At 35.7% G+C, this 11,514-nt stretch overlaps 1 protein-coding gene across 2 annotated transcripts in view; it reads left to right on the forward strand.

Annotated features, from left to right (window-relative positions):
- Nucleotides 1-11,070, forward strand: part of NHLRC2 (NHL repeat containing 2) — a 61,418-nt gene extending 50,348 nt beyond the window's left edge. The window contains exons 11-12 of one of the 2 annotated variants that reach the window (XR_009733832.1): nt 2,114-2,287; nt 3,426-3,514. Coding sequence is in view for 1 of the 2 variants with exons in the window: in XM_061403541.1 (XP_061259525.1) it covers nt 3,426-3,682 (257 nt within the window). In the remaining variant the exon portion in view is untranslated. Of the gene's footprint in view, nt 1-2,113; nt 2,288-3,425 lie in introns of both variants that reach the window. The other variant, XM_061403541.1, reaches the window with a different exon arrangement.
- Nucleotides 11,071-11,514: the final 444 nt, after the last annotated feature.

An 11,514-nucleotide genomic window follows, 5' to 3' on the forward strand; every position in this document is an offset into this window, starting at 1 on the left:
TTATCTTTCACTTTTCCAGATAGTTTCTTGTCAAATACTTTAGAGCTTTCAGTTGCTATTCATTTTATTTCAGTAGTATCATTAAGACTTGACTTTTTCAGTTGCTCAGTCATGTCTGACTTTTTGTGACCTCATGGACTACAGCACACCAGGCTTCTCTGTCCTTCACTGTCTCCCAGAGTTTGCTCAGATTCATGTCCATTGAGACCAGTTATTAAGCCTGAATCTGTGTTTTCTTCTCCAGAGATTCCCAGAGTAGCACTTGAGCCCCATTAACTTGCTTGCTACAAGAAAATGAATGCCAAAGCCATTGCTTAAAAGTATGCCATTCGAGTAGAAGAAAAAACATTGTTGGAAGAGGATGTGTAATTGAATACAAACGAATTACTGTGATTAGAATCCAGGCAGAGCCTTTGTCCTCACTGTCTAATTTGTGATCTTTGAGCCTTTTCTCAAAGTACTCAGTTACTGTAAATTATGTTAAGATTTGGGTGTGTATTTGAATCAGTGTGAACTTATTTCACGAATTTACAAGTAATCAGTATACTGCTTGTCTTATAGCAGTGCTTTCCAGCGTCTTCAACAAAGTAGGCAGTAATTTCCAAGTGAAATAGTTGTAGTCCATAATGGAATTCTGACGTCTTGTCTCTAGTGATCTTCTTCTGTCCGAGCCTCCCATGCTCTCGCACATGTTCTCACTCAGTTTTTCCTGCCCTACTCCACCTCTCTCATGCCTGCTCACACACACACCTTGGTACATTCTCAGGGCAGCAGCTATTGTCCTGCAACTGCCCACTTGGAATCCACGCAAGAGAGCAGAGAGCTCTTGGTAGGCTAGCCAGAAGAAACTGTGCTGGCTCTGGAGGGACCGACTGAGCCTGTGAGAAGATCACCACCATCCACTCCCTGCAGAGAAGAGTTCTGAGCCATGCGGCACTAGCGGATGTTTGGAGCTAGGATTGTGGGCAGAAGAGAGCTCAGACCCTGGCCATTCACTCCTCAGTAAGTTTAGAGCAAGTCCTCGACTGCCAGTTCAGCTGTTCTGCCTAGGTCCATTAGTCTGAAAGCATTGCATCACTGGGAGATCATGTTAATTTAATTTCTCTCCGTGAAATTAAACATTATTTTTAAGTAGGATACTGGTGAATTAACATGCTTATTTTCACTCTACTTTGTCAGTTACACAAGTTAATGATACTAATATTGAGTTATTAGAGTACAAAGTATAGATAGTGTTAAAGGAAAATGAAATAACCTATAGAGAAAATTCTTAGTCATCTTAACACTTATCCAAGGCATTGGTTCTGTTTTTATTGTATTGTGCATTAGTTGCCAACTCATGTCCAACTCTTTGTGACCCTATGGACTGTAGCCCGCCAGGCTCCTCTGTCCATGGGATTTCCCAAGCAATGGAAAATGGGTTGCCATTACTGAAATGGGTTGCCATTTCCTTCTTCAGGGGATCTTCCTCACCCAAGGATCAAACCCACATCTCCTGCATTGCAGGCAGATTCTTTACCGCTGAGCCACCAGGGAAACAATTTGTTTTGGTATAGGGACAAATAAACTTTCAAGCAAGAATCCTAATAATTTAAGTCTTTGAGTATATTATTTTATAGGATACATTTGTAAACCTGTGATTAAAGGACATTTTTTATTCTTGGCTTGTTATTTAGAGACCATAACACTGATTTTTAACTAAATTTTGGTGGGTCTAGTCTTAAAGCTGCCAGCATTTATGGGAAGGTTTTAAGCCAATAAATTAATAAATAAATGGCAGTATAAAAGCCCCAAGGGCATATTGTGCTTCACAAATCCTTCATGTGAAGTATCTGAAAATTGTCTACAGAAACACTTTTATTTTTAAACCTGGACATTAAAATAGCATAATTTATTATTTTCCTGTTTTCATTTAACATATAAGTTCCCTTACTAATCTGCTGTATAACAAAATCAAACATATTCCTCAGTCCAGAAATAAGCAAAGAAGTCCAGAGACTTCAAAAAGAATTATGTTTAAAAGCTCTGCATTTAACTCTTTAGAGTCTCACCTTTCACAGTTTCCTTACTCTTACTTGATATATTTTCTCAAATTTAATTTTTCAATCAACAGAATATTAGAAGCAATAAACTAAAGGAGAGATGAAGAGCACAGGTAGAGACAGGTGCTGTGGTCTGTTGACTCATCCTGAGGTCAAAAAAGAAAGAGAAGCTAAAAAACAGACATAGAATTTCATCACTGCTCAGTAGATGGTCCAGTTTTTGTACAGATAGCCCTGAGTTGTTGGTAAGTCATTAGATTTTGTTCAGTTCTATTTCAGATGGCAGGAAAGCATGCCCTGCATTTCCCAAACACTGGCTCTTAATAGCTAAGCCCCTCTAACGCTGTTAGCCTAGGTATGTGCTTCCTCAGAGTGACACACACATTCCTTTGGAGAGAAGGCATTGGGTGACTAAAGACGTTTTAAAAACTTTAATACTAGAAGACAGATTTTTAGTGATTTTTAGATGTTTGTTGTATAGATGATCTATATATTTAAGTCTCAGAGTAGTCTTATGTATTAAAATGAAGTAAACAAAGACTTGTCTTTTACACTGAGTCCATTGGAATAATGTATGCAGTGTTACTTGTTTCTGAAAAAAAAATCAATTTTTTTTATTTCCTTTGGATAGTCAATAATTCATCACTGTCTTTAATGGAAAGTCACTGCAGAGTTGTACATACGTTTGTTTTCCCTAGTTTGTTTTGTAGTTTGCATATTATATTTCTAGATACTTTTATCTGGTAAAAATTAACTATTTTCTGAAGTGTCTTATGTTTATTTCTAGGACTTATTAATAGGTTTCATTTCTACATTTTCATTTTAATTTTACCACATTTTAAATCTATAACCATACTTGTAATATTCATCTTGATTTCAATAAAAATTAATTTATATTTATGTTTGCAGTGTTCAAAGAAAGAATTTTAATTTGATATCAAGATGGCTAGATTAGGGACTTATATCTTGTGTCCCTCACACAGAGCACAATGCCTGGCATTTAGAGGCTTTCAGTAAATATCGTTCGAGAAGGCAATGGCACATCACTCCAGTACTCTTGCCTGGAAAATCCCATGGACGGAGGAGCCTGGTGGGCTGCAGTCCATGGGGTCTCGAAGAGTCGGACATGACTGAATGACTTCACTTTCATGCATTGGAGAAGGAAATGGCAACCCACTCCAGTGTTCTTGCCTGGAGAATCCCAGGGACGGGGGAGCCTGGTGGGCTGCCATCTCTGGTGTCGCACAAAGTCGGACACAACTGAAGCGACTTAGCAGCAGCAGTAAATATTGTTAGTTGAGTAAATCTAGTGTTTGTAAAGTTTGTCTGATTTCCTACTCAATTTCTTATGCAGTCTTAATAATTTATGTCTTTATTTTCTAGGCAATGAATGGCTTCTTCAAGGACAGATACCATCTGGAGAGATAGAAAGCATTTCCAATCAACCAACAATCTCACTGCAGATTCCTGGAGATTGTTTATCACTTGAGGCCATTCTGTCTATCAGCGTATTTCTCTATTACTGTAGCTCAGACAGTAGTGCCTGTATGATGAAGGGAATTTTGTTCAGTCAGCCTTTACAAATAACTGATACACAGCAAGACTGCATACCTCCAGTGGAACTCAAGTATATATTTTAGCAAGCTGGCTAGCAACCCAGTGCCACCTCTTCTTGCTCCCCACCATTACTGTAATTTATGAAAAGAAACTTTATTTCTGCCTCCGGGTACCCAGAAACCCAGTTCAGTTCTAGCACCTGATATTAAAATAAAGTATGCTCCTTATTTAATTATTTATTATAGACAAATTCCTTCATTCCGGCTGTGTACCAACGAAGTCACTGACCATGATTTGAACCATGATTCTGTAATCTGTGCTGTTACTTGGCACAAGACTTAAGTCCATGTTACAGGAAAGAATATTATCATGAGATAATTTTCAGTGACTACTGATAACAATAATGATACCAAATGTTTTAACTAACTTTTTTACCTTTTATGAAGCAGTACATCTGAATGTGTAAATTTCACAGTAACTTTAAACAGAGCTTAAGATCCAGTCCACGTGTTAATATAAGGACACCTGCCATTCAAGGCGTAGGGTCTGTTTTAGATCAAGAAAAAAAATGTCTTCATCACAGTAGTGGTTTAAAGAGCATCTAGGTGGTAAAAATGTTCCTTGTTCTCGTCTGTGATTTTCTCATTTGAGATATATTTATGGTTATAAATTATTTGCTATTTTAGCACACCATTATTAATGGTATGTTAAATATTCTGTATATTTATATTTACAGAAAATATATTTCTATATTTCTGAAAGTTAGAGTCTCTAAGGACATATACAGACTCCTTTTAACATTTTTCTGAATGAACAGTTTTAGTAATGAATGAACAGTCTTAGTAATGAATGACTCCTTAGAAATATTAGGACTTTCAAAGAGAAAGGGACTTCAGAACACATTACTGCATGTGACACCACTTAATGATAAAGAATTAATTGTTACAGCTGAGTCCGATGCAAATGGGTATATATGTTGTATTAGAAATTTACATTTCAGTTGAAGCATTAAATGCAGATTTGCTAGGTTTAGGGTTTTTTTGGTTCCCATATTGAGAATTTAAATTATCATTATTGTGATTTTTAAAAAAATAGCTGTTAAGCCTTCAAGGTGAAAATTTCAATATGAAGCACTTTTATGCTTTCATTATGTATAGTATATCTTAATATATTACTTTAAAATATTAAGGCTGAAACATACAGTGACTTGATGATCCTGTTTTTGGTGTGTTTTTTCTAACCTTAAAAGAAATAGTCACCAGAAGATATAGGAAAGGTTTGTTTTTTTTTTCCGTGATGCTTTCTCTTTATAACTATTTTAAAAGACTCTGCTTGTTTTTACCAAAACTGATTCCACATGTTTGTGGTTTAATCAGCTTACAAGATTTTAAAAACAACAGGTGAGTCATACTTATTCAGTAAATATTTATAGACAATATAGCATAATACGCCTTGTTGCTTCAAAACCAGTGCTGTTTGAATTGTAATATTTTAAGCATAATCATCTGCCCATATCTTTATATTCTTTTGAAATACAGTTTTGAACATACTATTTCAGATTACCTAAATATGAAGTAAGGGAATGCATAGATCATGACTATTTAATTTGTAGCCTCCTAAAGCTATATTTAAAGAGAAGAATAAATGTAAAGTTAAAAGAAATTCTGTTTAAAATTATATATAAGTACTTCATAAACCTTTTCTCTCCATTAAAAAAAAATGTTCTGTAATAAAAGAATATATAATATTGACATTCTCTTTTATGGAGAATAGGCCATAGTCATTTTTAAAATCTCATTTTATTATTATACTTCTCATTTCCAGCTGGACAGAATGAAAATAGTTTGGCTTAATTTTTTCCTATTTAAGGACATAAACAGTTTCACTCTCTGAAGAAAATATATACACTTTTAACTTGCTAATTCAGGAATGCTTGATAATTATTTTTGCAGTATTATGCATGAACTTACACACAGTATATATTTTCATGTACTTTAAAATCCAAAAACATTTCTAGAATATATTAATGTTCATTTTGTCTGTATAGAGTTTTCTGTTAGTATTAAGCTTATGCTATTTTTGATTTTTAACTACAGTTCTGTTGAATATTCTTATTCTTACCCAGCCAGTAATCTACAGTTTTTCACATTCAAAATATTATGTATACAGATTACATGATTTTTTTTGTCAGTCATGCTAAGCAATATAAATAGGTTCTTAGAATTTATGACTAACATAATAAACCTCTTACATAATAGAAAGCACTAGAAAGTTCATTTTTAAAAACTTCTGTGATTCCTGACTCTGTTTTTAAATGTATGGCATGAAGAAAAGCAAAAGTTATGTTCAGTGATAGTTTGAAAAACGATTTTAGTGTTAGTCACCATAATCAAATTGCCAGTGATGTGGCATTATATACACTTAGACGCAATACCTGGAATCTTTGCCCCAAATTATTCTGCTTTGTCACTGTTTTTTTCTACCATTCTTTATATCACTTCACAAATGGTAAAATTTTCTTTTCTGAATTTATAGTCAGAATTGATATCTCTGAAAAGAATTTTGGTTATCTTGGAAATGCTCAAGCAAATATTTAACCTGTCCGCAAGGGAAAACTTTACAGTTTAATCACCCATAAGTGTAACTTTGGCAAAGTTCAACGACTAAGCAACTTTCTCCTAAACTATTGTAATAATATATTTACCTATAGTATTATCAGGCCTGCAGAAAGCTATAAATTTTAACACAGCCCCCAAAAGCTTAGTATATGTAGATGAATGTACATGTCTATATACTTACACAGATACAAAGATCAACTAAATTTCTCACATGGCCAGTATACTCTGGAGACGGTACTACTGAGATAAGTTGCTCTCTGCTTGCTTTTTCATAGTTGGAAAATTTGGGAAGACATTAACAATACATATCTCTGTAATATAGTAATTTTCTACTTGCCCAACATTTAGTATTAGTTTATATCTGCCGATTAGAAACAGTCTAACCATTATATTTGACATAAGAACAGTCATCAAAAACTAAATTTCTTAACTCATGAGTTGCATGAAAATATATGCAGAGGGACTGTCATGTGGTGGACTGTGAATGGTGGAATTGTGAATATTTTCTACTTTTTCTGTTTTTTTTAATTGAACAATGGGTTATTAAAAAAAAGAACGGGAATATGCTTTTAAAGACTTAAAATGAACTGAACAGTAAGCACTAGGTATATACTAACTTTTTCTGAAGTCACTTTTATCACGGAAGGTCAGAACTCAGTTTAGAGCTCTTTGATCTACCAGTTCTCTTCAGTTTGTGATTTGGTGGAGACAAAAATAATTGTGGCTTTTGCTGCTAGTGATTTTATTGTGTGATGTAGTATAGTGTTTATGAACACAGGCTTTGCAGTCACTTGGATTCTGCCCTATTAAATGGGGTCACTATACCTGCCTTATGGGGTTGCTGTAAGGGCTCAGTGAAACAGTATTTGTATAGCAATTAGTAGATAATGGAACTGCCAGTTATTGGTCTAGTAATAATAATGATAATAATTTATGACCATAAAACACATGGCTTCACACTTTCTTCGCAACTGCAGTTTCTAAAGGAAACTTCCTCTACCAACTGTGTGGTATGTTAATACTCTCTGCAGTGCTGGGATTCAAGAAGAGAAATAGTTTTATAATAAATATGTTACTGTTTTATAAACCATGTTATAAAGAAACAACCTACAGTTTTAAGAACTTTTTTAAGACCTGGAATGATGACTGATGAGCTTCCTTTGAGGGAGTCCAGACATACCCTAAACCATGTTCCTGGAATATCCACTGATGGTGCTTTCCCAAGCCGGAATTCCAAGTGCCTTCATGCATTTCGCCTCACAAATCAGACAGGTAGATCTTACGTCCGTTTTACACTGAGGAAGCAGCTTTAGAATGTTGGCTTCATGTCTCAAGTTCAGCACTTCCCGAATAATGCCTGATGCTGGGGGGTGCCCGGGGCAGGCAGTTGCTCAGCCAGTTTTGCTGAATGATTGAGTGACTAGTGGGTGATGGGTCTTTTATTTGAACACAGATCTCCTACTAATTTCTAGCTCTACTCCTAGACGTAGAGTGCAAACAAACTGGGATTAAGAGTATTTATTTTTGTGAATGCTTTCTTAAGCCTTTGCAGTATTTGAAAAAAGTTATAAGAATAATAGCTAAATCTATTCAGTGCTAACTATGTGCCTGGCACTTTTCTAAGTGCTTTCTGTGTATCAACTAATTTAATCCTCACAGCCACCTTATTAGAGAGGTTCTAGTTTTCCTTATTTCTCTGATGAGGAAACTGAGACACAAAGAAGTGGTAAGCACTTAGACCAGCGTAATTGAGATCAGACATTTAGGGCTGGCCGAACCTGGGTGCATCTACTCAACCACCATGCTTCTATGCCTGCCTTTAAAAGTGTTTGTTTGTTTTTTAAGCATAAATCTTCCATAGTTATATATAGTAACTAATCAACCCAAAGAACTTCAGAAGTCCTAGTAGTGATTGTTTTTGAAGTTTAAAGTAAATCCATTTAATTAATATCAGCTTTTTGGACTTTTCATTATACATAGTTATCCTTCAGGGTTTGGAACAGTCTGTATAATTGTCTCTCCCAGAAGATTTTATGTACCATTCTTTCTTAAATTCAGATATTATCAAGCGTTTTTCTTGGCAGATGGATGTATTAAAGAATTAACTAGCCATTCAGTATTAGTTCCAACAATGTTATTTTAATTGGTCTTCAGAAGGTAATTATAAGACCTTGTCACAAGTATAACTGGATTCCTAGTACAGGACTGTCTCAAACTTTTGAAAGCTTGTTCATATTTAAGAAAATAACTGTTTTAATGACCAAAGTGAGCTATAGAAACATAATACTCGGCCCATCTGTTAACACACAGAATCATCTGCCTACTTGATTCATAACTACTGCAGTATATAGACCTCATCCCACCCTGCCCCCCAAGACTCAAGATCTATGCAGTTCTATTCTAGTAAAGTTTTCACCAGATCACCCTATTATTCCAGCTTTCGGTTCTATTAAAAGATATGACGTAGAATGCTGCCTACCGGTGATTATGATTCATGAGCATCCAGATACAAGAATGTAAATGGTTTTCATTTATCATCTGCTAATTTAAATATTATTAGAATTTGTTAATATTGTTATAAAATTCCAAATCAGAAATCTATCAGGAAATGTACATCAACTTTAAGAGATGGGAGTGTTATACTTTACAAGTAGAATTAACTGTTAATCACCAAGATTTCCTCCTTTTTCCTCTTCTAGTGGCACATAGTTTATTTAAATGAATTCACAGTAACCATAAATCATGATTTTGTCCTGACTACTTAAAAAATGTGTCTCCACCCCCTCTTTTCCTAGCAGTAGGATGATAGAAAGCATGGCCTTAAGAGCTAGAGGCGGGACTAACCTCCTGTGTGTATTCCCTGCCCTGCACAGCTTGGCCCTTTCATGTATTATTAGACTGCAGGTCAGCCTAGCTGCTTTGGGCCAGGGCTGCTAGTCTGACCACAGCCTGGGAAAAGCAGAACAGGAGGCAGCGTGGTCGGCTTCTCTGACTGCATCCCCTTTGTTTCTGAGTGTGCTGATTTGGTTTAGTTTTTGTCAAAAGTTGGAGTTGGAAAGTGGAACCCTAGATACCTGTGGACTCTTAGCCTAGCTATAGTTATTCCTTGTTTGGGATGTCCCTTTTCCACATTGGTGTGTCGCTCTCAAGTGGACCAAAGGACATTTTATTCTGTTGAAAGCCCCATGACCAAAAGGAAAGAATTGTAAGTACTTCCAAATCTACCTCCTGGCCTGTACCAACCATATCCTAAAAAGCCCTGAACAAGCATGGTGAAGCACTGGACAGCCACATACTCGCAGGCATTTTGGAACATGTCAGGGCATGGTACGGATGCCTTCCCCTTAAAGGAGCAGCTTTCAGACCTGGTGTTTTTCAATAATACAGAATTAAGCAAAATTGTCAGGTTTTTTTTTATGAGTTAAAGGGACAGCAGAATTTATTGCCTTTTGCTTTTAGTATACTGGGTTACATATTTATGTTTGAAATGAGGCCTCATAATACTGAGAGGGAAAAAAAAGCAATCCTCAAATTTGACTAGAACCAGTTTAAATAGTATTTTTGAATATCTAGTGTGCTATGCTCATAAGTATGTGTTAAGGTATATAGGGCAAAACAGTTGATAAATGATGGTAGTGAAGGGTAAAAATAGACACATTAATTTCTGAAAATGAAGAAGGGCTCAGTCTAGGAACTATCTTCTAGTTTTAGATTTTTGTCATCACTATTGTTAGTCCCACCAGAAATGTGTTTGTTCTGTGAGCATGTGCAGAGTGGGCTACCTGTTGTGTTCATTACATGTTCAGATGCTAACAAGTGTGTGTGTGTGTGTGTGTGTGGAGTTGGAATGTACTTTCTCTGTGTGCCTCTGATGTTCATCACCCAAATTTACCTGTAGGAGTACACAGCCACATCCTCTCCACACCTTAGGCTTCCCTCTCTTTGAAAACAGTCGTGTCTGTAGAAGTTTCAATGAGGAACTGTATGGTTCCACAAATGACAGATACAGTAGATTGGTTTTGTTGTGGTAAATTTTTTTTTTCTAAAATTCTTACTATTTCAGTTTCTGAAGAAGGAGAACATTGTGCTACATGACTTTAAAATCAATTTTACTCTACTTCAGGTATATGTTTCTAATTATGTTATACATAGGTTAATATTTTGTAAAAGTTTGAAGTTTTCACTGTTAGGATGCATTGAGAGCCAGTTTAGAAATGCTTTAATTGCTGTCATTACTTTACATGTGGATTATGGATTAATCAAAGTGTGCTGTGATACATATATATCACATACATACACATATACATACATACATATACACACAATCACTTTCAAATTGTAACATTTCATAAATTTGTCAAGTTTTAAAAACTCAGACTCTTCCCCTCTTGTGTGTACATAAAGTTGTGGTTTTATCTTTGAGAATAGAGTTGGTCTGCTGTGCTGACTTCATCTCTGTCATTCCAAGAGTTTGATTATGTCTATTTTTTCTTCAAAGATAAAAGATGCAATTGAAATCCAGTTTACAGGATCATGTATTAGACTTGGTTGAGTTCTAAAAGAATTGACTTGGTCTGCATTTGTAAGCATTTCATGTAGATAGAGTAATATATTTTTGTACAACACTGTATTTCTACATTTATTTCAAGTCTTTTCAGTGACTTTAAGTACATGTGTTAAGATGGTTTGGAATGAGAGCACAGTGGCCTTCATTACCAACTCAAAAGAAGTGTATAATTCATGCGGTTATAGAAAACCAGAATGTGTTCAGACTGTACACTGAAACCGAATGCCTCTTTTCTAAAGCTTTGTACATTTTTTTCATGAAATAGATTAAATATTTTCCCTCTAAAGCTATGTTTCTCTTTTTTATGCTTTCTGTTGTAAGTATACCATGAGATCATTTTACTGCTTGGAATCCTATCATCCAGATTAAAAATGGTGCTTAGTTTGGGTGGGAGGAGGCAGGGAGGCAAGATGAGGGTGACCAGTAGACGTGAGTCATATGATCCTAGCTTTTGTGTTAAGTGATTCAGGAGTTTTAGGGAGAGGGGTTAAAACCAGGGGTTATGGATAATACAACTGCATGTACTTCTTTCCGTTAAAAAAGAGAAGGCAGAGAGGTGGGTACAAACTTGCTGCGCTCGATGGGGTCAGGAGGACGGGGACAATGTCAAGAGGGTAGGCAGCGGCCAAAGCTTGAGTGATGTGCATCCTCTAGCATTTCAATAAGCTAGAAGCCATTAAGGAATTTTTAACAGGGAGTCCTGTGATCTAGTTTGTTTTTAAAGATCTCT

This window comes from Bos javanicus, chromosome 26 (genome assembly GCF_032452875.1).
Source record: "Bos javanicus breed banteng chromosome 26, ARS-OSU_banteng_1.0, whole genome shotgun sequence".
Taxonomy (NCBI): Eukaryota; Metazoa; Chordata; class Mammalia; order Artiodactyla; family Bovidae; genus Bos; species Bos javanicus.